Consider the following 25,632-nt stretch of genomic DNA (forward strand, 5'->3'; position numbering starts at 1 on the left):
TTGGTTAGGAGGACTGCTGTCTCCCGAGGAAGAGAGTACCGACCTCTGCAGTAGTACCTATATCACTATCATACCATTTTCGGTTGCAACTTGCAACACAACACGTGATATGCTCATTCATGCCTGCCATATAAACCATCATTCCTTCTTACAGAGCATACCTGCCCACACAAGGAAATCAGGCTCGCTACTCCGTAAACCAACGCAACCTCTCCCGAGTCCTTCGGCTTCATGTGACTAGTTAGCATACTATTACGAAATTCGATTCCAGCTCGTACAAAGTCGACCATGTGTAAAACGATACCGAGAAAAAGGACGCGTCTTCCTGTAGCAGCTTCAAATGGAGGTCTGGGTTTTTTCTATGAGATCGAAGGCGGCGGTAGTGGAAATATGTCGTACTAAAAGCAGTCCTCGTTCTTTAGCACGTAAGCCCCAAGCCTCCAATTGACTACCAGTACTACTAACATATGAAAAGCCAAGTCCAAGCATCGAATGTCGAGACGCACAAACGAAAAGGAACTTAGACCTACTGTTAATAGCAGTATCACACCGAGCAAGCGATATTTTCCCTCGCAACAAAAAAAACACTCTGATGAAAGGAAGTCCTAATTGAATCTAAGATCTAAAATTCCTACCCACACACAGAGCCAAACCGAGATTCTCCTTCTCGGTTCCAGATGCTATAACCCAACCCCACCCAACCAACCCGGTCCAGCCCAGTCCAGCCCAGTCCAGTCCGGATTCCACCAAGAACACCGCCGCTTGCTATGCTATCGTGACCAGACACAAAGATACATGCACACACATATCCCAGCATGACCAATCCCGTTCCCATTCTCATTCCCTACCGAAAAACCATACTGGAGAGCGCCAGCGCGCGCCAGGAGAAAGAAAGAAAGAAAAAAAGAAAAAAGTGTAGGGTGTAGAAAACAGAAACAATCTCACCAAAATTGAACAAGAAAAAGGAAATCCGAGAAGAAAAGTGATTACTATCCATCCATCTCTGCACCCCTCCTCCTCATCATCAATCACACCACGGTTCGTTTCCCATTCACGAACGTGACGATATTCTTAGTACTCTTCCCTTGCGGCTTCGCCTGTGGCTTTGATTGGGACTTGGGCTGAGACTTTAGCTGAACCTTTTTCTGAGCCTGGGACTGCTGCTGCTGCTGCTGCTGCTGCGAAGACTTCCCCTTTCCCATCCCGCTTACAACACTTGCATTGCCCAGCTTACTCCCCGTAGCCGGCGGTTTCACATGGCCCGGGTTACTAGAATCCATCGCTGCGCCTGCTTTCTTGCCTTGTGATGTGGTTGATGGTTTCGTGTTCTCTTTCCCGGTGCCACTTCCGAAGAGGCTTGCACTGGGTGGCTGTGGTTTCTGTTGCGGTATATTTAGCTTGTTCGAAAGAGGTGGTGGTGCGGTGGCTTTCGTCTTGTCGCTGCTGCCGGATTTTCCCAAGACTGACCCGTTGCCCTTGGCTTGAGAAGATGGTACAGGTTGTGCCTTCTGCTGAGGTGGTTGATTTGCGGGTGGCGGCATGGGCTTACTTGCAGGTGCAGTAGGCTTGCTGGAAGGTAGAATAGGCTTGCTGGGAGGTGGCAGAGGCTTGCTAGGTGGCATAGGCTTGCTTCTAGGCAGAAGAGGTTTACTTGGAGGCGGCGTGGGCTTGCTGGATTGCCCTCCCAATGGTGCAGGTATTTGATTCACCTGTGTGGGCTTAGCTGGGCCGGATGTGGCATCCGCTGATTTCCAGACATTGCTAAACATTCCCCCGCTATTTGCTTGATTGGGTTTTGGTGCATTTAAGGGGGCTGGTTGAGCGGGTGGTTTGGGGAAAACCAGAGATCCGCCTACAATCGGCTGGCTTTGGTTGCTCGGTGGAATTGTCGGCTTACTTCCAAAGAACCCTGCTGAGCTAGATTGGAGGGGCTTGTTCTGCACTGATGTCGGAGCTGCTGGTTTATTCATGAAGCCTGAAGAAGATGTCGTTGGAGCATTGCTCTGTGGAGCTGCTGGAGCTGGCTTTTCGAGTGATGCATTCGGGCCATGTGGAATTTGTTTCGACGCCGAGAGAAAGCCACCACTACTATTCGGCTGCTTATTCTGAAGAGGAACAGCTAGGGGCATAATGGCAGGCCGCTGCACTTTCCCAGAAACACCTCCACTGTTTGAAGGATTGACCTGAGGCTTGCTCGGCGCGATTGGCGGATTGGGGATTGGCGCATTCGGCTTTGATAAGCCGAAGAGACGATTTTTAATAGACGGGTCACTCTGAGTCGCATTGTTTGAAGGCCCGGCTGGACCAGGTGTTGAGCCTGCAAAGAAGCCACCTCCATTTGTCGGGTTTTTGGGAGGAGGAGGAATGTTTGGAGGATTCGGAGGTGCGGTATCCGACCGTCCAGAGAAGCCACCTCCGGTTTTTGGTTTGGACGAGGATGGATTATTTGTGGTATTTGAAGGAATAGGATTTGGAGGGCTGAAGAAGCCACCCTTGGTGGATGTATTGTTAACAGACGAGTTGCTCGGAGGATTCATCGGGCCTGGGGTTGACCGCTCAAGCAGTCCATTTCCATTTGACGGATTGACTGGAGGTGGGTTGGCTGGCGGCACCACTGTCGCAGGTTTCGAGCTCCCCAACAGTCCACTCCTGACAGGTGTGTTGTTGGGAGGTGTTTTCCCAGGTAGCATGTTTGAGAGCGGCTTTGCGCCTGAAAAGAACCCTCCTATACCTGTCTGAGCTTTCTGAGGCGGCACGCTGGGTTGTTGCATGGTAGAGTTTACTTTTCCTTCAGCTGAAGAAGCAGCCAGATTAACTTGACTGGCTGCAGACGCTGTTCTCGGAGGTAGAGTCGCCGGTGGCTTGTTCGAGCCACTAATCCGATTCGTGAATTTGCTAAATGGATTGAAGTTTCTACTGGGCTGGCTAGCCTGCAGCTCTTTCGGGGGCCTGCTTGGTGGTGGTGGTAGAGGGGGCTTGAACGTTGTTGATTCCTTCCGCTGACCAGCCACAGGGATGGGAACGTTTGGCTGTCTCTCTGGTGCTGTCTGGTTCTGTGTATGTGCCGGCTGATCACCTGGCGTCGTGCTCGGGAATAGAGGCTTGCTCGAATTACCTGCCGGCGAGATGCCACCCCGTGCTGCATCAGGGACTACGGGCGGTTTTTCTGCATTAAGTGGTTGGCTGCTCTGGAAAGGAGCCGGCCTGGCCTGCTTGTCGGGTATAGTAGTATGTGGTTGGGCTTGGTTTGGAGGTGGAGGTAGTATCTGGGACCCAGGCTGGAGCGGAACACCTTGGACCTTGCTCAACGGCTCAGACTTGGGCTGGGCACCGAAAAGGCCGGGACCGTTGCGGCCGAATCGAGCGAGCATCGACTGGCTCGGCCCTGCTTGTTGTGTTTGCGAAGTACCTTGTGATGGACCTTGCGGGGGACCTTGAGGCGGTAACTTGTTTTGAGTGCCAAAGGGTCCATTTCCACCTTGAGGATGCGCTGGGCCTTGAGAACCAGGGCCTTTCGGAGCATTGAATGGCATTGGTGGTAGTTGTGATGTACCCATAGGCATTGCTTTAGAGGACATCATGGCAGGGGCTGGAGGCGTTGACGCTTTCTGTATCGCGGAGGGTCCTGGTGCATCTGTTGGCTTTGAGGGCTGGCCCTGCTGTTGTGTTCCCCCAAAGAATGAGCCCGGCAGGTCGGGCAACTTACCCAAAGGTGGCTGTGGTGGCTTTGGCTCCGGCTGTGGCATCGTCGACGCTTGTGGGCCAGGTTGGATGGTTGCATGAGCAGCACTCTTTTGCGCGTCGCCAAAAGATGGTGCGGACGAATTGGGCAGCCGGCCCAGAGAGGGTACTGAGGACAGGCCATTTTGGGGTGGATTGCTGGTGCTTGGGCCTTTCAGACCCATACCTGGCGGAGGTATCTGTCCTCTCGGCAATCCGTTCGAAGCGGGTAGGGTTCCCTGGGTCATGTTCGGTAATAGTGGCATTCCTCCCCGTGGTGGCATGTTCGTAGGTGGTGTTGAATCTTTCATTGCCATATTTGGTGGAGGTAACACTCCTTTTGCCATCGCTGAACTTGCCGCTGGCGTAGGGGTAAACTTACCGTCCTGTAATATGCCAGGTAACATTGGGGCAGATGGTTTCGTGGGCAGATTGGTGCTAGTAGAAGGTTGAGGAGGTGGCATAGCCTGAGGAATAGGAGCTTTTTGTGAGAACGACGGGAATGGCCATCTTTGTTGACCTGGAGGCCCAGGCGGCTGCTGCACACTAGGTGGGAATGGCGGGTTGGGTTTACTGCCAAGTTGGCCTCCAGATGGTGGAATGGACACATTAGAATGGGCTGGGTTTTGTGCAACGCCCGCGCCTGATGATGGCGTCTGGCCTTGATCAGACGTGTTCTCCGTCTGCAGCTTAGATGGCATCCGTAGTCCGTTCTGTGAAGGAGGTAGAGACTCTTGCTGAGTATATGACACCGAGCCGCCGTTCGAATTCCCAAATGGTGGTACCTTTTGCTGTATGCCCGGGAATACCGGGGCTTTGGACATCTCAGGTGCTGGAGACCCACGCTGTACACTGGATGTTGGCATTCCTTGTTCATTTTTCGGCGGCACGGGCTGCCCAGAGCCATGATGCTGAGCAGCCTTCTGTACATCTGGCTGGAGTGTTGGTGCTTTAAAGGCTGATGTAGGCAAGGCGGAGTTGGCCACCGGATCGCTTGTTTGTGGTAGGAATGGCAATCTCGAGGCTCCATTCGTTGGCTTGGAGGCTGCCTGCTGACCTGGTAACGGAGGAGGCGGAACACGCGGCAGTTGGTTAGAGAGTTGTGGCGGTTTGGGTAGTGATGTAGATGGTTGTGTACCTAGTCCTTTCGAGTCATCCTGCGCGTTTGGAAGCGGCATTGGCTGGAGAGGATTCCGTGTTGTCTGGCTGTCCTGCCCTGGTGGTAGTGGAAATTGATTGATGTTCCCATGAGCGGTCGGAAACCCTCGAAAGCCTTCACCTGACAGTTTACCCTGCGGAAGTGGCGCTGCTGTCCCATGACTCGTGCTTGACGTGGGCCCGTTCTGTGCTCTTGGAGGCGGAGGTCCATTGAACAAACCAAAGCCGGACTTCCCTGGCGTTTGTCCATTCACAGGTGGGATTCTTTGCTGGTTTATCCCTGGTGGACCTTCCTTCAAATTGATGGAGGACCCAGTCTGCAGTCCAGGAGGCAAAGGTCTGTTGTTGGCACCAAAAGGAGAGAAAATTCCTTTCGACTGATCCGCGAGGGGCCCTCTCTGCGCGTCTATTCCTGCCAGAGTGTTTGCTGAAGTAGTGAGAGTACTGTCTTTTCCACCTACCGGCGTAGGGCTGGACTGGTTCTCCGCTAATTTTCCTGCCTGCAGACCTGTGGAACTTGGTCCTGACTGCGCGTCGGTAGCAACGGGAGGCTTTGGTAAGCTGGGAATGGGCGGAAGCGATTGAGCAGGAGGAGGTAGCGCACCTTTCGGCGGAATTGCTGACAATCTAGGTCCCATTGGCAAGCCACCACGCGAGAAAGGACTTGGCATACGCTTCTCTGGTGCGGAGGCCGAAGTCGAGGGAGCTTCTTTCTGTGAAGATAGTGCCATGTCGCCCATGCTCGTAGTTGATGCTGCGGGATCGATGTTCTCCCTCGAAGACAATGAAGATTCTGGCTTCTGAAGACCATATGGAGGCGGTGGCATCGAGTCTTTACCAGCAATAGAGGTAGGCTGCCAGTCTTGCTTGCTATATGGTACAGAGTTCTTGGAAATGGCTGGTGGCATCTGCTGGGCGTCAGCAATCCTTCTTGGGTCACCCAGAGTGGTCTGTGGTTGATTCCTCGCCGTTGGCTCAGTCGAAAGAGTACTGCTTCCAAACATTGCAGGATAAATAGGCTTGCCATCGACCTCTTTAACTGTTTGGCTCACTTCATTTCGAGATACCGGCTGTGAGGAGCCTCTGTCAGCTGGAGAGAACGCCTCATTCATATTCGAAGGTCTTTGACCAAGCGGTGAAAACCGGCCTCGTGGAGGAAGCCCGGCGGTTGAGAGATCAGAGGGTTTTCCAAAGCCGGCCAATACATTGTTTGTTCCTGTTCTCGGTACTTGATCGATACTCCGTCCTTGAACTTCTGTCACTTGGTCTCCAACTCCAGGACTCTTTGCATTGAGTGCATTGACACTGTCAGAGAGCCCGGGAGCCTTTTCGGGCAGCCCTGCGAGCGTGCTTTTGCGTCGGGGCCCCGGCCCCGGCCTCGAAGGTAGTCCCATCCGTGGCGGCTGTGGTGGAAGCGGAATTTTGTCTTTCCTGGGAAAGTCTTGAATGTCATTGGCTCCAGCATCTGCAAGGGTTGATGTTGTTGCACTATCGTTCTTGTCCTGAGGCATAATCTGAGGGCCATTGGCCCACAAGGTGTTCTCCGGCTTCTGCCAGGCTTCGGACATGCCTACGGTAGTGGCTTCTCGTAATGGCTGCTCACCAGCGACAGATCTTGCAAAGGTACTGCCATCTGTCTGGGGCTTGATGAAAGAGGTGGCCGGTAGGACTGGGTTATCCTGGCTATCTTTCCACGCTTGTGATGGAGTTGAACCTTGCCTCAAACTTTCCGAGGACGAATTGGTGTCGCCTCTTGCACCATTTTCTGAGGGCAGTCCTCTTCTTGCTGGGAACAATGGGAAGCCTCCAAACGGTGGCTTCTTTCCCCTGGCATCCATGGATATGGGCGCCTTTTCTGTCCTGCCGCCGATCACAGGCGCCTCATCTTCCCCTTTTGAGGAATTTGAAGGAGCAATGCTGGGATGAGTCCCTTCCATGCTTCGCTGTGGTTGCTGTGACTTGAACGATGAGTCTTGTGACAATGGAAGTATATCGTTGGAACTGTTTGAGCCTGGCTGCGCATTTCGATCCTCTGTGTCTCCGATCGACTGTTGCCTTGAAGTGTCTGAAGGAGACGACGGCATATCTCTAGGTTCATGCACTTGACTGTAAGTTTGTTCGCGAAACGCCGCTTCAGAACGGTCGGTAGGATTGGGCCATCTATCATGTTCGTCGTCTTTGAATCTCGAATTGGAAAGCAGACCTTGTGTTTGGAGGAAGGGCAGCTTGGAGCCTTGAGAGGATGGTGCTGAGGGATTAAGGTCATTTTCGACATTTGACACGGAACGTGACGACGGGTTCTGCCATGAAGGACCACCGCTACCAGCATCGTGGCTTGATGCATTCAAGGCATCACGGTCACTGATTGCCATTTTTACGCTTCCCTTTTCAGTTTCTCGCCAGCGTTCATCGCTATCCCGCGGCATGGAAGTTAGATCCGTCATTAAATTATCAATGGTTTGCTGTGCTTTGCGAGGCTCGTGTGGACCCGAGTCCGCGGGCTTGACATTTGGTGAATGCAGTTCCTTCGATCCTTTCCCGTCCAAGGCGGCTAACAGATTATCGAGGTCGGCATGAGCCTTGCGCTGCTTACCAACGGAAGGCTCTGCGCCATGAGCCACTGGATCAAAAGCTTCCTGTGTATCATTTTCTTCAAGGTTGGACAACATCTTGTCAATGGCCTTGCCTGCCTTGCCGTTCTTGCCAGCAGTAGCCGTGGGCGATTTATGCTCGTTGATTGCGCCTTGATCAGAAAACTGTCCTACCGCATGATTAGGTGTCAATCTGCTGCCGCCTGGAGCATTATCTGCAGCATTGTCTGCGCGCATGTCACCAGAGAATGAGTCACTGCTCAGTCTCGCCTGCAGATCATTCTTTAAGTCGTCATTCATCGACTGACTGCGTGGTTCCGAGTCTCTCAAGTCTGGTAGACCTGCTGCCGGGCGTCCTAGTCGACCGGTATTGGTGACAGGCTCGTCCCACGAAGAGTTTTTGTCACGACTATGCGATGCGGGTGATCCGGGATAGGGGGGCGGAGGCGGTTGTCCTGAATCTGTCGAAATCGGCCCTCTGTCAAGACCGTTCAATGATGTGAGTGCGTTGGCGAAAGAGATATCGGATAGTCTGTCGTGAGGCTGCAATGCACTGTTTTCTTCAGGCAATGCTACATTAGCATGTGCTCCAGCTGGTGAAGCACGATAGGAGTCTTTTTCAGGGTACTGGTCGAGACCATTATCGGATGCGTCTGACTTTTCGCCCTGCGTTCTGTCCCAAAGGTCACGCTTTTTATCAGATCCTCCAGATGTGCTGGCGAACAATTTATGACCATGAGATCCATCTCGGCTAGCTAGTATATCATCCTCGAATGAGTTGTTACCTTCTGCTGGCAGCCTTTGTGGATTCGTTCCACCAGCTGGCAAGGCATTTTCCCTTGGTGAAGACTGATGATCAGATATCCCGAGTGTATCCGTTGACAGCCGTTGTTCCTTTGAGTCTCGTGGAGAAGTTTGAACGAACTTTTTGAAGGCTTCCTCATCGCTTTGCGACCATTCTGCGCCTCCGGTTGGTAGGATGGGTGACTTGAAATCATTCGCTCGTGATCTTTCGCCTAGTCTTGGGGTGCTTGGGGCGAAGTCTGCAAGACCCGGGTCAGCTGGGCCTGGTGAGTCTAGGCTGTTTTCACGAGAGTCATGGGGTGATTTCCGGTCGTTGCTTTCCTTGCTGGCGACGGGTGTAGTGCGTTCTTCATGAGAAGAAAGACCTCCAAAGGGAGACACGTCGTTCTGAACATCTTTTCCAGAGTCAGGATACCCCCGATCCCATCTTGAAGCATTTTGCGCTAGATCTTTGGCACTGGAAAAGGACTGGCCAATATTGCGAGGACTTTGCAAGGATTCCGCCAGAACTCCATCCTCATCTTCCGAGAGAACTTGTTCTTGGGTCCCCCGTTGGTCCAATTGAGGTACAATAGGTAGCACATCATTCAGGCCTTGCTCACTGTTATGCTGCATGCCAATCTTGCTGTCGTGGTCTCGATTGTGAAAGTTGGAGGTATAGTTGTCCTTGTCGAAGTGCTGAATCCGAGAATGGTCCTTTTGGTCACCATTGTATGCGTCTTCAAAGTCCCCCTTCCGATGATCACGCCCTATATACATGCTCTCTCTGTATTGATCTTCTTCATACTCCTCTTTCTTGAATTGGTCTCGGTTGAAGTCCTCCCCGAAGTCTCTTTCTCTGAATTCGAGGTCTGTATAGTCATTTCCTCCATAATCGTCACCTTCGTAATCGACCTTTTCATTGTTGCGACTACCGAACTTGTTGTCCTTACGACTTTCCTCGTCAGAATAGTAATCTTCTTCCACTCCCAGCCTCGCCTGCCTTGCGAGGTCATCTTCCTCACCCAAGTGTTGTGCAGACACTCCGCGAACCCGACCGTCATCAGATGAGTATTCGTTTTCCTTGCGTAGGTCTTTTCCGCTCTGAAAATCGCCCCGGCCCTTGATATACTCTTCGGACGACTTGCCTAATCGATTGCCCTCGGGCAGGAGATCATCATCGACACGAGCATCTCTATCACTCTGGAGGCCATCGCCGTCGACAACGTCATGTCGAGAGGAGAGATCCTCGAGCGGCGATCCGAAACCATCATTGTCTGTGGGAGAGTCACCTTCATCGCCGACATGATCATGCAAAGGCAACCGTTCCCTGCTCTCTCCGTGTGACAGGTAGCCAACCTTTGCTTTGTTATCGTCATAGGCTTGCTGGTCGACCACTCCCACACCAGCAAGGTTGCCGTCTTCGAGCTCGGAGTTGTCAAATGGTGGCTCATGATCATCGGGTCTACCGAAGCGGCTTGCATTGTCATCATTCACGCTATCAAAATTGACAATGTTCCCACTTCTTACGCCGTCAGCCAATGTTTGATCACTGGTCTCTTCGCTGAGACGTGGCCCGCTGTTGTTCATCACAACACCCAGAGGCGATCGTATGGGCTGATCGTAATCGGAAAGATCCTGTTCCTCGTTGCGCAGCAGATCTTCGTTGGCCATGTCATTTAGAGGCGATCTTTCCATGTTTTCACCCTCAGAGCCATATTCCTCGTGGCTAACGTGTTGGTCGCCTATTGGGAGGTTGTCAAGGACTGAGCCTGCCATGGTTCCTTCGAGGGAGCGGTGGTCATCGCTCAATAGCGCGTTCTCATGACCATCGTGGTCCCGGAATTCGTCAATGTGACCGTCATCGGTGGGGTCGTCATGCAAGGTATAGCCAGGCAGCTCGTTACGGAACTCATTGTCCTGGAACTTCTCTGCGAAGGGCTCTTCTCGATGATAGTCATCCTGTGGATAATCGTTGGCACGAGGGTCGGCTGCAGCGCCGCTCATAGGGATGTCAGTCTCGCTCACGTCATCATCCACGTTATAATCCCGAGGATTGTCCAAGTCTGTCGCTCGGTCGCTGTATTGTTCATTATGGAGTTCGCCCGCTGGGATCTGTTCATCATAATACCCATTCTGGTTTTCAACGCCGTATCTAGCGTCTTGGAAACTGTCCATCTGTGGTTCACCATCATAATCATCTCCTTCCAAGCCGCGACCGTATCGATCACCATATGCATCGTCATCCGGAGGGAGCTCAGCGCCACGGTAATCCTCTTCTGGTAACTCGTTCCGATATGCATCGTCATGTGCGTGATTCTCTAACGGGAGCTCTCCTTCACGATAATCGGTTTCTGGCAGCCCCTCGGCATATCTGTCGTTTTCCGCAGGGGCAATTCCATCATGATAATTCTCTTGGGAAAGGTCGTCATACCCATCCTCGCGATAGACGTTTTCATCTCCATACTTGGGCTCATCTTTGTATCCAGAATTCTCGTTGTATCCTATCTCATCTCCAGGATAGGCGCCATTGTCACGATAAACGTCTTCATCTTCATATGCATCTTCGTTTCCGTACTTTGGTTCATCTTCGTACCCAGCATTACCGTCATAACCCAGCTCTTCTCCGCTATAGGCGTCATTGTCATGATAAACGCCCTTATCTCCATATGCATCTTGGTTTCCGTATCCGGGTTCATCTCCGTACCCAGCATCGCCGTCATATCCTCTCTCATCTCCACGATAGGCGTCATTGTCACCATAGACGCCTTCGTCTCCATATGCATCTTGGTTCCCAAAACCATTGTTGGCTCCGTAGGCTCTATCTTCGCCGTACCCGGTCTCAGCTTCATAGGCACCATCTCCATACGTACCGTCGTCCCCATACTGATCATTGGCTCGATACTGATCGTTGGCTCGATACTGATCGTTGGCTCCATACTGATCATCGGCTCGATACTGATCGTCGGCTCGATACTGATCATTGGCTCCGTACGCCCCTTCGTCACCATATCCAGTCTCAGCTCCATAGGCGTCTTCATTGCCATACGCGCCTTCGTTTCCGTATCCAGCCTCATATCCACCTTGGTCATAGGCGCCTTCATTTCCATATGCAGCTTCATCTCCATATCCAGCCTCATAACCCCCTTGGTCTCCATAGGCGCCTTCATTTCCATAAGCTCCTTCGTCTCCATACCCACCCTGGTCTCCATATGCGCCTTCGTTTCCATAAGCTCCTTCGTCTCCATATCCAGCATCATACCCACCCTGGTCTCCATAGGCACCTTCATTTGCATAAGCTCCTTCGTCTCCGTACCCACCTTGATCCCCATAAGCTCCTTCATCGCCATACCCATCCTGGTCACCATACGCGCCTTCATTTCCATAAGCTCCTTCGTCTCCATATCCAGCATCATACCCACCCTGGTCTCCATATGCGCCTTCATTTCCATAAGCTCCTTCATCGCCATACCCATCCTGGTCACCATACGCGCCTTCATTTCCATAAGCTCCTTCGTCTCCATATCCAGCATCATACCCACCCTGGTCTCCATATGCGCCTTCGTTTCCATAAGCTCCTTCGTCTCCATATCCAGCATCATACCCACCCTGGTCTCCATAGGCACCTTCATTTGCATAAGCTCCTTCGTCTCCGTACCCACCTTGATCCCCATAGGCTCCGTCATCGCCATACCCACCTTGATCCCCATAGGCTCCGTCATCGCCATACCCACCCCCATCTCCCCCATACATACCATCATCACCACCATATGCCCCCTCATCACCGCCATACATACCATCGTCACCATATGCTCCTTCATCACCACCGTACATCCCATCATTATTGCCGTAACCGCCATCGTCACCACCATACATACCGTCATCTCCGTATCCACCATCGTCTCCATATGTGCCCTCACCATATGCACCGTCATCGCCGTAAGCACCGTCATCGCCGTACGCGCCGTCATCGCCGTACGCCCCTTCCTCACCGTACGCGCCGTCATCGCCGTATGCCCCTTCCTCACCGTACGCACCGTCATCTCCAAATCCGTCATCACCATATGCACGTTCTTCTCCATAAGCATCATCATCATATGCACCCTCATCTCCGTAAGCATCGTCGTCAAATGCACCCTCATCTCCATAAGCATCATCGCCAAATGCACCCTCACCTCCGTAAGCATCATCGTCAAATGCACCATCATCTCCATATGCGTCATCATCATACGCACCATCATCCTCAGGAAAGTCGTCCTGGAACCCTTCGCCAAGCTCGTCTCCATCTATAGGGTAGTCATCTTCAGGGTAGTCCTCCTCAGGATAGTCCTCCTCAGGGTAGTCCTCTTCGGGGTAGTCCTCTTCAGGGTAGTCCTCTTCAGGGTAGTCCTCTTCGAACGGTTCTTCCCCATCGAAGGGCCCTTCCTCATCAAACGGCTCTTCCTCAAGGGCCTCATCTTCGAATGGATCATCCTCCAAACCCTCGTCCTCAAACTCACCTTCTTCATCAAAAGGCTCATCCTCAAAAGCTTCTTCTTCATCATATGCTTCTTCATCTTCCAAGGGGCCCTCCTCACCTGAGAATTCTTCTCCTTCTCGACTCAACTCTTCTGGGAGGAGAGGAGGCTCTTCCCCATCATTAGACGGTTCGTGCTCTGGTTCCTCCTCAACCTCTGACTCCTGTGGCGTGTACATCGGATCAGATTCCTCGGCTGGTCCTACATCTTCAACAAGCGGACGTCGGCTGGCGACCAGGGGTTCGACCAAATCATATGAGCGGACCAGAGCTTTAATACCAGACAGCAGTTTGTGCCAGCCATCTTTGTCACGTACGTCTAACGGCGCTGATCGCTCGATGTGCAGCGAAAGTCCTTTTGGTATGTCGCGAGGAATTTCTCTGCATGAGGGAGAATTGACGGCATCGATATACTCACGATCACTGAAACATCTCACAATCTGAACGTTCTGCTTGTCGACCACAAGAAGGAAGGACTGTTGGATTCACCAGTCAGCTAGTGAGCGAATGTTATGATATTCATCTTACCTGCAGGGTTTGCAACCTAGAATCGTCCTGTTGGTCGCCTTTAAACCGGTCCAGATCAAGGACACGCGCCTGGGCTTGAGCCATTGCCAGTAGGATGGCTGCCTGTTCTGCAGATCGCGAGGACTGTTTGCGCAGAGACCAGTATTTTTCGAGCCGCTCAAGGCCGATTGTGCCGGCTGGTTCGTAAAAATCTTCATTCATCGGCATGATTGCAGCGATCGGAAATCTTTCTGTATAATCGCCCGAAGGAAATGCATGGATACATTTCGACGTGCGAAGCTTGAATTGCTGCACACCAATGCGCAGCCAGAGAATATCATCTTCATTAGTACTAGTATCACAAGTTAATCAGTATTCTCATAGAAGTAATGATACAAAAAGCTCAACTTACGTTGGTCGGTATTTTTTCACTCTTCGATGTGCATTGAATTTGTCCAATAAATCGGCACACATGGAGCTCGTGGCTCTTTCGACACCACCAGTTTCATCTTTACTTAGTCCTGAGCGAAATTTGGCTTGCTCACGGGTGGAGAGGAGATCCCCGTCTTCGCCTCGTGGTCGATCAACCGATGTCATGGTCTCTAGAAGGTCGCCTAATAACTCTTCGGATTGGATATCCCTCGATTCGTCTATCTGAAGCTTTTCCGCCATTCCGTGCCTCCATGTATATGGGTGCTTGAAGCTTCGATTCTGAAGGGAAGCATTGTCCGAGGCCTCAGTCTGCTCCACAGCAGGTTCGATGATAGGGGTTGGCGGGTCGCGTAAAGCGCCGCCAGCCAGCAAATCCTGTTGAAACTGCCGGATTCTGCCCGAAGTTTTTAATCGCTTGCCCCTAGCACCAAAGTTGAGGTATTGCGTTAACATTGAGTCCTGGCCTAAGCTGAGTAGAGAGTCTCCGGTAATCCCCTTCTCCTCAAAAGCCTGGCAATGTTTCTGGTCAATGCCTAATTGTCGTAGGTAGCCCGCTGTCTGTTTCTGGTCCCATCCTCTCACCTCCTCTTCTGCAAGAAACTCTCCGTCTCCCTCGTCCTCCGGTATCCTATCCAACTGCATTTCACCACCCACATTGTTGGGGGCTTCGCTTGTCGGGTCCAGCGACGAGTCGGCCTCAATATAAGGGTCATTTTCATCTGGAAATGTATCGTCGAAAGGCTGTTCATTAGGGTCCTGCTCGTAAATGTCCTGCGTGTTATTAGCTTCCTCGTCCATTATATCTTGGTCAGTATAAGTAAAGCCATCAACCCCGTCGAGGTCGGCTTCTTCACCCTCCATTTTTCTTCCTGCCTAGCTGGTATCTCCCCAGAAAGCGGGGTCTCGGGCACGGGCAACACTGCGAAATGGAGGAAGCGAAAGGAGGAGAAGGAGAAGGAGAACGAGAGGAGAGACGAGTAGAGAAATCAAGGAAGACGAAAGGAGTGATGCTTCAGAGAGGGCAACAGCTATGGCAGGCACACATTGTGATTTTTGCCGAAGTCATCTATTCCTCTAAGATGCCCCGTAGCTTGCTCCAACGCCTCTGATAGTGCCTCCCGACCTACCTGGCAAAGCTGGCACGGAAAATCCCATCGAGGTGAACGCGACACGCTTCCTGTTTCGAAGTTCTGCTGAACCTGCGGCGACCTGAGTCAAGCGGAGTCGAGTTGGTGAAACTGGCGCCAGACCCTTGGCACCCACCAGCACCCACAGGCACACACCTACCACGCCAAACCCTTCCTGGCAATGAAGCCCACTACTGCACCTCATCCTGCCCCATTCTCTTTCTCCCCGTCGTCTCATCATTTCTATTTCAAGGCCGTAGACTGTGACAGAAGGCCAAACCATGCCAACATATCCCTCTATTCTGCTGCATGTCCTACCCACCGGCCTTGCCTCACAAGCAAGTGCCACAAGCTCCTGGCAAGGCCACTTGCTTCAGAAATGGTTCTTCAAACTTCAAACATCTCGGACCGGGTCACAGCAGAGCCTTTCGTACCTATTCCTCCTTTCAACACCTTTCCTCGCTTTCATACTGTTCTGCTTCTTGACTTTACATTCTGTATTTAGTACTTTTCATTTGTTAGTTGGTGCGAGATGCTTAATCTTCTCAAATCCGCCATTAAGAAAGACTCGAGCACAAAAGGAGAGGCCAATGGCGGCAACCTCGACGACTTCTTCACGAACGGGGTGGAGAAAAATGGACTCAGTAGTACCCCCTCAGCAGGTTTGACGAGCAGAAAGAATGGTGAAGGAAATAGAGGCCTCCGATCCATACGGAATGAATTTAGAGCTTCGGAATATGGTCTGGTGATAAAAGATCTTGACAAGGAGAAAGAGGAGTCGGCCCAGAGCCAATTAAAGTTGGCTCAAAATGATACGGCACAGCATCAGGCGGAAAACAGTGCACCGCAAGATGCCATCGAGGCACCAGGTAGAACAGAAGAGGTGAATGCGCAAGCGCGACCACCTTCTAGCCCAAGCTTTCGCGAGGGAGGGAGTTCGACAGGACCAACCCTCGAAAGTGTTGACAAGCAAGGCCAAGACCCGGCAGACAATGAGAATCTGCAGAGCACTGAAATTGCGCCTGACCAACAGACTAACGGCCGAGCCGAAGGAACCGAATCAAGAGATCTTGTTCACGAAACAACACAAGAGACAGGAGTACCCGACCTTGCCGGATTGAATTCTCGAGATTTTGATGAAGATGCCACTACAGGACTGGGTCACACTGACCTACGAGATGAGAACGAGGGACCTGCGCAAAGCAGTCTAGATCAGGACGAACACGAATCTCCCCACGACGAGCATCTTCCGAATTACCACAATGACGAGGAGCAAGAATTTGGCCAACAAGCGTTAGAGGAGCAAGCTGCGTCAGGCATGGACGACACTATGGAAGGGGCCATTGAGGAGGATGTCGAGATAGATCCTACCCAGCTCGACGAGGGATTTGAAGATGGGGAATGGAACCCTCGGGACTTGGACGCAGAAGACGCCGAAAATCACGATCGCCTCAATCCGCAACATCCTGATGACCTTGACAGCTATGCCGGCACCATCGACGACCCAGCTGATGGCAACGACGCTATGTACGGTGATCAAGGCCATGATTATGAGGATAACCAGTCATACCAAGATTATGGCAGTGAAGATGAGGCCAACCTCGAAAGCGCAATGTCTCCAAACCATGACGACGTAGACGGTAGGGATGACTTTCCAGATATTGGTGATGAAGAAGGCGCAAACCCGGAAGACAACTACTCGAACTATGACGAGCCACCTTTAGGAGACCATGATGACTTCGAACCGGAAGACAGATATCTAGAATCGGACCAAGAGCAAGGTGAGGGCGATAATCTCAAAGAACCAAATGACGACTTTGCCGATGACGACGTTGGTTCGCAAATGGCTGATAGCCTCGGGCAGGATGAGACCGCTCTTGACGAAGGTAATGAGCCATCTCACGTGGGTGACGGCTTTTCTGAGAATAATATGGAAGAACATCGCGAAGGAATTGATGATACTCTGTATCGAGATGATGAGTCCCTCGGGGAAAGCTTTAACCCCGATGCAGCTGAACAGATGTCAACCACTTCAGAACATCCTTTGATGGAAGAAGATGAGCCTCTAGAAGGAGACGACCCTCCAGAGCATGATGACGACGTGGATGCAAATGACGGCCTTGATCGCGATGAGGACGAAGATGGCAAGTTAGAGGGAGATGATGACCCCTACGGAGGAGACGACTTAGAGGCCGCTGATGAGCAGTCGTTTATTGCCGAGTCTGCAGCAGCAGAAGAGGAACGATCTGACCTTGGAGAGGACTTCGGAAGTCAGGCCCATGGGGACGAATCAATAGTTGATAACCCTCTATCGATCCCAGGGAGAGAATGGACGCAGGAACATTTGGCTGCCTTTCAGATCCATGTACGGTCCAAATCAAATATCTTTGACTTTCTGATTCAGAAGGGTGTCTTGAATCGCGAAAGGGTGCCTGAGGTTATCGTACAGGCTCTCAAGTTGTGCCTAAAGGACACATCGAAGGACGACACAACTGCTTTGCGACACAAAAAGCATGCAACTGTTTTCATGGAGGCTGGTGGCACACCACTCGGTCCGTATTTGGCATTTCTAGCCCTCACTGTCCAATCCACCATGAACTCATCCAAGGATGGGACAGATAAAGACGGGCAAAAACAAAAGGACGAAGAGAGGCCAAGTGATGAGGAGGAATCCAAACCAGTCGCTACAAACGACGAAGATGATCCATGGGATGATGATTTCGGCCTTGAGGACGGTCTGGAGGCACCCCCTAGTTATTTCGAGGCACCCAAGGCTGTGCAAACCGCGCCAAAATCTGGGCACGATAGTGATACACGCTCCAAGCGTCCAGAAGTTGCAACTAATATCATGGTTGTAATGTACCTTCAAGCTATTCTTGAATCCTCTCGCGCCCGGGTCTCAGAACCTGCAAAAGCATATTTGGAATGGACGTTTATTCCCCAGCCTTTGCAGATCAACTCGGAGCCTGCCAGTTGTAAGGATGAAAACAACGGATCGCTCCATGAAAAGAGAGAGAAACTTACCGCTGGTGACCACAAGAAGTGGGAGGACGTCAATCCTTTGGAGTATGTTTCGATTGGGGTGAGTCCACTCGCACCAACTGCCGTGCGCTCTGCTGACTGACCTCTCAGACCCAACCAATGTATAGTAAACAACATTATATCGACTCGCACGACATCAAGGCCCAGGAGGCGGCGCACATGATTGCTATGATCTGCGAGCGTCTACGAGTTTCCAAGACAACACTGTCCGAGTACGATCGAACGTGAGTTGCATCTTCCACCCTTAGCCTAAGCAGCACGTTATATGATAATGCTGACTATGCTTTCCCAGGACTTTTGTCATTACGTCGTCTGCCACTTCTATATCTTTCGCCTACGCTGTGTTCACGCTTGAATACATCAAGTATTACAAGCTTGAAGAAGGACAACCCTCAACCCTTACTCCTGAAATGGAAGACATAATCATTGATCCTGAGGATTCTAAGCCCGAACTGAACATTTTTGAAAGCGTTCCATACGATTTATCGAGGTGGGACGAGGCACTTGAAGCTGGAGAGCTTGCTGTAGCTATCGTGGAATATTTGCAGCTTAATGGACCACTACTCGCCGCAACGGAAGAAGTTCCACCCTTAAGCCCGGACGATGGCTTAAACCGTGCAACATCAGCAGCTAGCTCGAAATCGGCTTTCGATGACTCAGGTAAGAGATTCCCTATCAGAATCCGTCCTCACATACCAGAAGAACCAATCTCGAGTGAAGATGAGACGGCGAGTAATGGAGATGCTGAAAATGTGTCAGACAAAGGACTGCCCACACCCCTTTTCGAGGACCAGGATGAAGGACTAGAAGAAGATGTCGATGATGGCCAAGAGGATATGAAGGAGGGTCAAGAAGAGGGTGGCTCTGATGGAGGAGATGGACTGGAAGAGGATGAAAATCATGAGGACAAAGGCCCGGACGAAGACCCTGAAAATGAAGAGGCCTCCCTGGAAAACGATGTCGAAAGAGAAGGCTTTGATGAGGAAGGGCTTGATCAAGACGGTGTTATGGAAGACACGCTCGACAAGGAAGATCCCGAAGAAGAAAGGTTTGATGGTGAAGCTTTTGACGACGAGGGCCTGGATGAGGAAGGCTTTGATAGAGATGACTCTCATGGAGAACTTTTCGACGAAGAGTTCGATGCAGAGCACTCTCGGATGGACAGTATGTATGACGAAGCTGATGCAAACGGAGACGGAGAATACAGCGACGAGGAGTATCAAGAAATGGGCTCAGAGGGACGAGCAGAAGAGGACTTTGAAGGCGAGACGGCGGAAGTTGACGGTCTGGATGATACGCTTGCAGACATTCCCGAAGAAGACTCTGCATATGGAGAAGAAGGTTCTGCATATGGCCAAGGAGGTTCTGCTTATGGTGAAGGTTCCGCATATGGAGATGAAGACTCGGCACACCGCCAAGCAGAAGCCGATAGTTATTCTCCAGCCGAGCCTCTGGAATCGCCATTTCCTGACGAAAGTGGAATGGCAGATGGACCGGATGATCAAGCAAGCACGTACTATGAAGATCAGTACATGCCAGAGCACAGTCCTGGAATGGACGATTATCCTCCTGAGGAGCCTACAGAGGATGAATATGTCTCTGGAGAAGATGACGGTGAGAACTTCGATGAATATGCCTCCGATGGTGCGCAAACAGACATGGACCATGAAGACTTCGCACCAAGAGCGGACAGTGGAAACGAAGACGAGTATATATCTGGAGAGGAGTATGGTGAGAATTTCGATGGTGAGATTTCAGACGGCGCAACACAAGCGGGCCTCGATGATGAAGAGTTTGCGCTCGAGCAGAAGCTTGGGTATGAGGATGACTACATGACAGGAGATGAATATGGTGAGGACTTCAGCAATGATATCTCTGACGGCGTAACGCAGGCAGAATTCGATGATGATGACGAGCTTGCGCTTAGGGAGAAGCTTGGTGATGACTATCTATCAGGAGGAGAAGACGTCGAAGAGTTCCATAACAACATTTCAGATAGCGCTGTACAAGCTGGGTTCGGCGATGAGGAGCCAGCCTTTGAGGAGGACCAAGGCGAAGCCGATTATCTATCAGGAGATGATGACTATCAACAAGGGGATAACGGCTATGAATATGGAGCCAGCGGTTATCAATCCGACGGCGACGACTATCCCTCCGGAGTAGGTGACTATCTACCAGAAGAAGGCGGCTATCCATCGGAAGAGGAAGATGATCTATCAGGAAATGACAATCGTGCCGAACTCCCAGATGACATCCCAGAGGAAGCGAGAGTAGTAGAACTAGACGACGAGGAGCTCCCGCTGGAGCAGAGCGGCATTGAGGGAGACTCATACTCAGACCACGAAGAAGACAGTCATTTCGAAGCTGCTGAGGACACATATCATGAAAATATGGATTATGATCATGGTTCAGAGGTCGATCCATCAGAAGAATTCATGCCACGACAGGACGGCCAGCGGTATGAGGGCGATGACTTTGAGGATTCTCTACATGGTGAAGACGAAAGAGAAGTCCCGTTTGATGAAAACCAGCCTGAATATGAAGACCAATACGAAGGGCAAGGTTTCGATGACTCTTATGAAGCCGACGAAACTCAGCAAGAGTTCTCAGCTCATGGACGCGACGACTATTCCGATGTTGACCATGCAGATGATCCAACGACCTCAGTACGAGAAGACGTTGACGAAACTCAGCATTCACCGCACCTCCAGGGCGTTCCTACTCCTTATCAAGCTAACGAAAAACCCCTCCCGCCCATGCCCGCCGAGCACTTCGAAAAGGATGGAGTCACTAAAGTTCATGCCTCCAAAGAAGATGTCAAAAGCCAGGATCACTCCGCACAGGAGCCAGCCGAAGAAGACCATTCTCAGGAGACCCTTCCTGAAGCAGCCTACGATCCCAATCATTCCAAACCCACTCAAGAACCATCCCAAAATCCCAAAGAACCAGAACTTCCCGATCAAGACTTTCGGTTCTCCTTTCCGACCCCGGATCAGAATCAAAACCAGAACCAAGATCAGGACCAGGACCAGGACCAGGACCAGGACCAGGAGATCGGCGAACGCCCAGAAGACCAGCAACACCTACAAGAAGAATATCCACCCGAAGAAGGAGAAGAAGAAGGAACAAACTTCGAGGAAGAAGAATACGACCAAACCCACGGTGATCAACATGACCGACAATTTGAACAACAACACGATTACGACCAGGAGTACGACGAACAAGATTACGACCAGAATTACGAACGACAACAACACGAACCTCAATACCCAGCAGAAGGAGAGACTCAAGACCGAGAACCCCAATACGGCGATCCAGTCGAAGGCTACCTCTTCGACCCGGAGACCCAACAATACTACCCCCTCGACGAGAACGGCCAACCTTACATGCCCGAAGAACAGTATGAACCGGGCCAGGGCCAGGAGCAGGAGTACGAGGAGGAGCCGCAGGCCTATTACGCCAAAGAAGACGCGCGCCAGATGAAGAATGCGCCTGACAGAGAGGCGTATGATGGTCAAGGCTACGGCGACGGCGGTGGCGGTTACGATGGCGCGGGCTATGACGGCCACGGATACGGATACGGATATGGAGGGGAAGGGTATGCGTACGATGAGCAGCAGCACCAGCAGCAGCAGCTGGGCCACGGCGTCTATGATGATCCTCGAGCAGGAAAGGGCATGATTACGCAGGTGCACGCGCGGGCGCAGCCGGTGGGGAATGTCTTTTAGATTGACCAGCTGACTTGGCATGTTTGATTGGAAGATATCATGTTTATATACACTTTCGATTGCTTTTTCCTTCTCTTCACTTCTCTTCGTATTTTCATGGCGGGGCAGAGCCGGTGGGATTTCCGTACTTATGCGAATTCAGACCAGGGTTGCATGGATGGTAGGTTAGGTTAGGTTAGCGAAGCGAAGCGGTGTTTTTCTTCACTATTTGTGTGATCTGTTATCTGTTTTATTACTGGTACTGAATCGGTTGGTTACCTACCTACCAGCACCCAGCTGATCTATCTCCCGATCTGACTGGATTTGATATATAAACTAAAGAGCCTTTCTTACCACGTATCAGAAGACGAATCCAAATCCAGTCAACCGACCAACCCGGCCCACCCCGCTACCCTCCGGCGATATAACCAGCCACTCTGATGGTTGTCTGCATCCTTCTTCTCCTTCTCCGAATCGCCCTTTGCCATTGCCTTCGCCTTCGCATATCTAGAACCGAACTTCGCATTCCCGCTCCATCTCCCGCTCCCATCCCGGCTTCCGTCGTCACCATCATCATCGTCCTCCTCCTCCTCATCATCATGACGATCCCCAAACCCGGCCCTCAGAATCGCCTTCCTGACCCCCTCCACCGTGCCCACCCCGGCCTTGGGCGCCGGCGCCGCTCGTCATGACGGTGTAGGGATTCAGACAGGCGCATGCGCTACTCACTCTGGTGGCGTTGTTGGAACAGCCGGTGCTCAGCCAGGTTGGGATGGAGAGAGTGGTGCTGCTGGTAGGGGTAGGGGTAGGGGCAAGAGCGGTTTTAGCGGAGTTTGGAGGGGTGGTGCTGGTGGTGGAGGTTTTGATGACGCCGTTTGTCGTCCCAATTGTTGCGGTTGGGGTTGCGGTTACGGTGCCAGTGTTGGTGAATGATCTGCAGAGCGCAGTGGCTGCGCCGGCGTAGCGGGTGTTCCGGAGGGCGCGGAGGCAGTTGTCTGGGTGGCATTTTGGTGGGGTTAGTGCTGCTGCTGTTCCTGAGGAGGTGGCTGTAGTGGTGGGTTTGGGGGAAGATGGAGATGGAGATGGGGACGGGGTGATGGCGGGTCTAGAGGCGGGCGTGGTAAAAGGGACTGTTGGTGACGTGGGCGTATTGCTCGTGGGAGTCGTGGTTGGGGAAGAGGAAGTAGGGACTTTCTTGGAGGGCTGTTGGTTGGGTGGGGGAGAGGTGGATGTGGTGGGTTGGATGGGTGCAGGAGACGGAGAAGACGGAGACGGCAGTGGACTTGCAGTAGATGAGCTTACCACCCCCTGAGTGCCGCTGCCTGATGATTTGGAGGTTAGAGTGCTGGAGGATGATGAGGACGATACTGATTTGGATGTAAAATTGAAAGTGCCTGGGCCCGTCTTGTTGACCAGTGCTGGATCCGGATGGAGAGGATCGAAGACGGGTCCCGAATTTGGGTAGCTGGGGCTAGCTGCTGGAGAGGCACTGAATGAAGCAGGGATGCTTGCTGAGGTAGAAGAGGAAGCCAGACTTGAGGATCGGCTGCTTACGGCTGATGATACGGCAGACGACAAGCTAGACGAGCTGCTGCTTGCAATTGACGATATGGAAGGTGACAAGCTGGAGGACCTACTAGTTGCAGAAGTGATGGAGGACAATGATGAACTGGTCGAGCTGCTTGTGCTGGCGATGCTAGAGCTCGAAGTCGGGGTTGATGTTGTGTTTAAGCATTTGATGCTTTGCCAACTGCCGCTCTTGTCGCCATACTCATACTGGGAGCATGGATTCGCGTTGCTGATCTTGACACTTTTGACATAGGCAGTGAAAGGTGCCTTGGTGAAGTCGGTATAGCCTCCAGCCCAGCTGACCGTATTCGGATGGCTGTTGGGATCGCCAGCACACCATACGCCAAGATGCAGCTTGGAGGGCGATTGCGGATATTGATAAGCACCGCTGTTGGTGTCTGCAGCCTTGAGTGTACGAATAACCTGTCCGTCAATCGCCCATGTGAGGGTTGTAGGACTCCAATCAAATGTGTAGGTGTGGAATTTGTTGATTGGGTCGTCCATGTCAGGTTGTGTGCCACGATCCCAATATCCCGTGATGCCCTTACCGAAGTAATTGGTCTGAACCTTTCCGGTGTTGTGACCAAAGTTGTTTCCAGACCATTCCCAGTCAATCTCATCTTGGTCATCCGACATCAAGACTGCGCTGCTGATCATCCCTATGCCTGGAGCTGCTTGCATCACTACCTCGACTCGACCGAATAGGATGTAGAAGCTAGTCCAGATGTACGGTGCTTCAAATCGCTTGTTGAAGGTAAACTCAGCACCGTTGGCGCCATACTTGACCGTTGCATAATTGGCAAGAGTCCAACCTTCAGGAAGTGACGAAACTTTGGTGAAATCGACATAGAAATCTCTTTTCGTAAGGCCAGGGTTCGGTGGGCATGTAGCTAGGACCAGCAGGTTAGTCACCTAGGACACCAAATCATACAAAGAGAGCCCTTACATGTCAGTGGATTGCACTGGGCACTGGCTTGTGGCAGAATAAATGCCAGTGAAGCTACTGCCCATGCCAGGAGCGATCTCTTGGAAAACAGCATAGTGCAAAGTGTACAGACGTGAATAGGAAGCAGGAAGCAGGAAGCAGGAAGCATCTAACTTGGCACGAGAGTCTGCACTCATAAGCGCACTGGGTGCAAAGGCACATCAATGGAAATGGTGGTCATCGAGACCGGCAAGGGGAACAAAGCAATCATTGCAGATATTTTCCAAGAACGGAAGCGGAGGTCAGACAAAAGGATCAAGATTGAGAGATAGTCAGCTAGAAAAACAAAAAACAGAGAACGCTGAAGAAGTGCCCTTTCTTTCAACCAAGTAACTTGTTGCGAAATTGCTGATCGCTATACCAGTCGCGACCGGCTTTGTCAGATAATTGCATACTGGTCGTGGAGATCACCGTTGCTCTGTGCAGAACGTATTTGCACCAAGACTTAGATCCCCAGGGTCAGGAAGACTTCATCTAGCCCATGGAGTCAATATGCGCATGTGCAAGCACAGTTACAGGTCGACAGGAGTTCGCCTCACATGGACGCTCGAGGCGAGTTCGACTAAGGAAGGAATGCGCCAAGAAATGAACATCCAGAATGACGCTTTGGTAGTTGAAGCTGCTGGTCTGTGCCTCACATCAAAAAAAGGGTGACTTGCATCCAAAAGAAGGGAAACCAGAGGGCCGGATTGCACCAAGTAGCAGTGAGGCCAGGAACTGCCAGATGTAACATCAAGGAGCGGTCGATTGTGGTGGATGTTCTCCTGAAGTAAGCATGGTTCCAGGATGAGTATCTACATCCAGCAGAGAAACAGAATGACTTGGACGATTCAAGCGGCCTGACCCCCCTTTTTGCGATGCTGACAAGAGCAGATATGTGCGTCCAATGTATATGTTGTTCTTTGAAGGAACTCATTGAAGGAGCCAAGGACGGGAGACTAATCGAACGAGAAGTAAATAGAACCAACAGCATACTTCGCACAAACAGCCAGAGCGTATTCGGGCACGAACGAGGTGAGCGCTCGGCCCTTGTTCTTATAATCCAATGCTGGAAGAAGAAGTAATACCCCAATGTTGGCCCGAAAGCCCGCATGTGCATCGTGCCATCGTAAATGCCAGCATTCCCAGTCCACTTAAGTTTATGAGGATTTCGGACTTCCTCTGTTGTCGGCTATCGACAAATCCGAGCGCAGGAATGGAAGACCAGCCAAAGAGCAATGGCGCCAGGAACTCGAGCTCTGTCTAGCTAAGACTCAGATATGAAGAGCTATGTGCAAAAGAGAATTAGCATTGCACATCACTATTGTCAGCTGATACTTCGTACTCACAATCATCATGTGGAAGCATTTGTTCGACGGCACACTTCCGCAATAATTGTCATATTTCCACCACCTTCTTGCAAATTATTCTTTCGATCATACGCTGTACTTTGGAGGGACGATTTTCTTCTTTCACATTGCTCGCACCTCTCACAATAGCCCCTCTGGCTCTTTTA

General features: G+C 51.6%; 3 protein-coding genes across 3 annotated transcripts; 1 reads left to right on the forward strand and 2 right to left on the reverse strand.

Annotated features, from left to right (window-relative positions):
* Positions 1-1,028: 1,028 nt before the first annotated feature.
* EPUS_02985 (uncharacterized protein) lies at positions 1,029-14,568 on the reverse strand (the record flags this gene model as incomplete). The annotated part of the gene is made up of 3 exons (XM_007802927.1): positions 1,029-13,244; positions 13,297-13,627; positions 13,688-14,568. 3 exons carry the CDS (start codon positions 14,566-14,568, stop codon positions 1,029-1,031), a joined length of 13,428 nt encoding a protein of 4,475 aa, XP_007801118.1.
* A 798-nt stretch (positions 14,569-15,366) lies between these two features.
* EPUS_02986 (uncharacterized protein) lies at positions 15,367-21,604 on the forward strand (the record flags this gene model as incomplete). The annotated part of the gene is made up of 3 exons (XM_007802928.1): positions 15,367-17,916; positions 17,967-18,100; positions 18,169-21,604. 3 exons carry the CDS (start codon positions 15,367-15,369, stop codon positions 21,602-21,604), a joined length of 6,120 nt encoding a protein of 2,039 aa, XP_007801119.1.
* A 362-nt stretch (positions 21,605-21,966) lies between these two features.
* On the reverse strand, positions 21,967-24,192 carry EPUS_02987 (uncharacterized protein; the record flags this gene model as incomplete). The annotated part of the gene is made up of 3 exons (XM_007802929.1): positions 21,967-22,248; positions 22,313-24,042; positions 24,099-24,192. 3 exons carry the CDS (start codon positions 24,190-24,192, stop codon positions 21,967-21,969), a joined length of 2,106 nt encoding a protein of 701 aa, XP_007801120.1.
* Between the last annotated feature and the right edge of the window lie 1,440 nt (positions 24,193-25,632).

Source organism: Endocarpon pusillum (genome assembly GCF_000464535.1).
Source record: "Endocarpon pusillum Z07020 unplaced genomic scaffold scaffold189, whole genome shotgun sequence".
NCBI lineage: Eukaryota > Fungi > Ascomycota > Eurotiomycetes > Verrucariales > Verrucariaceae > Endocarpon > Endocarpon pusillum.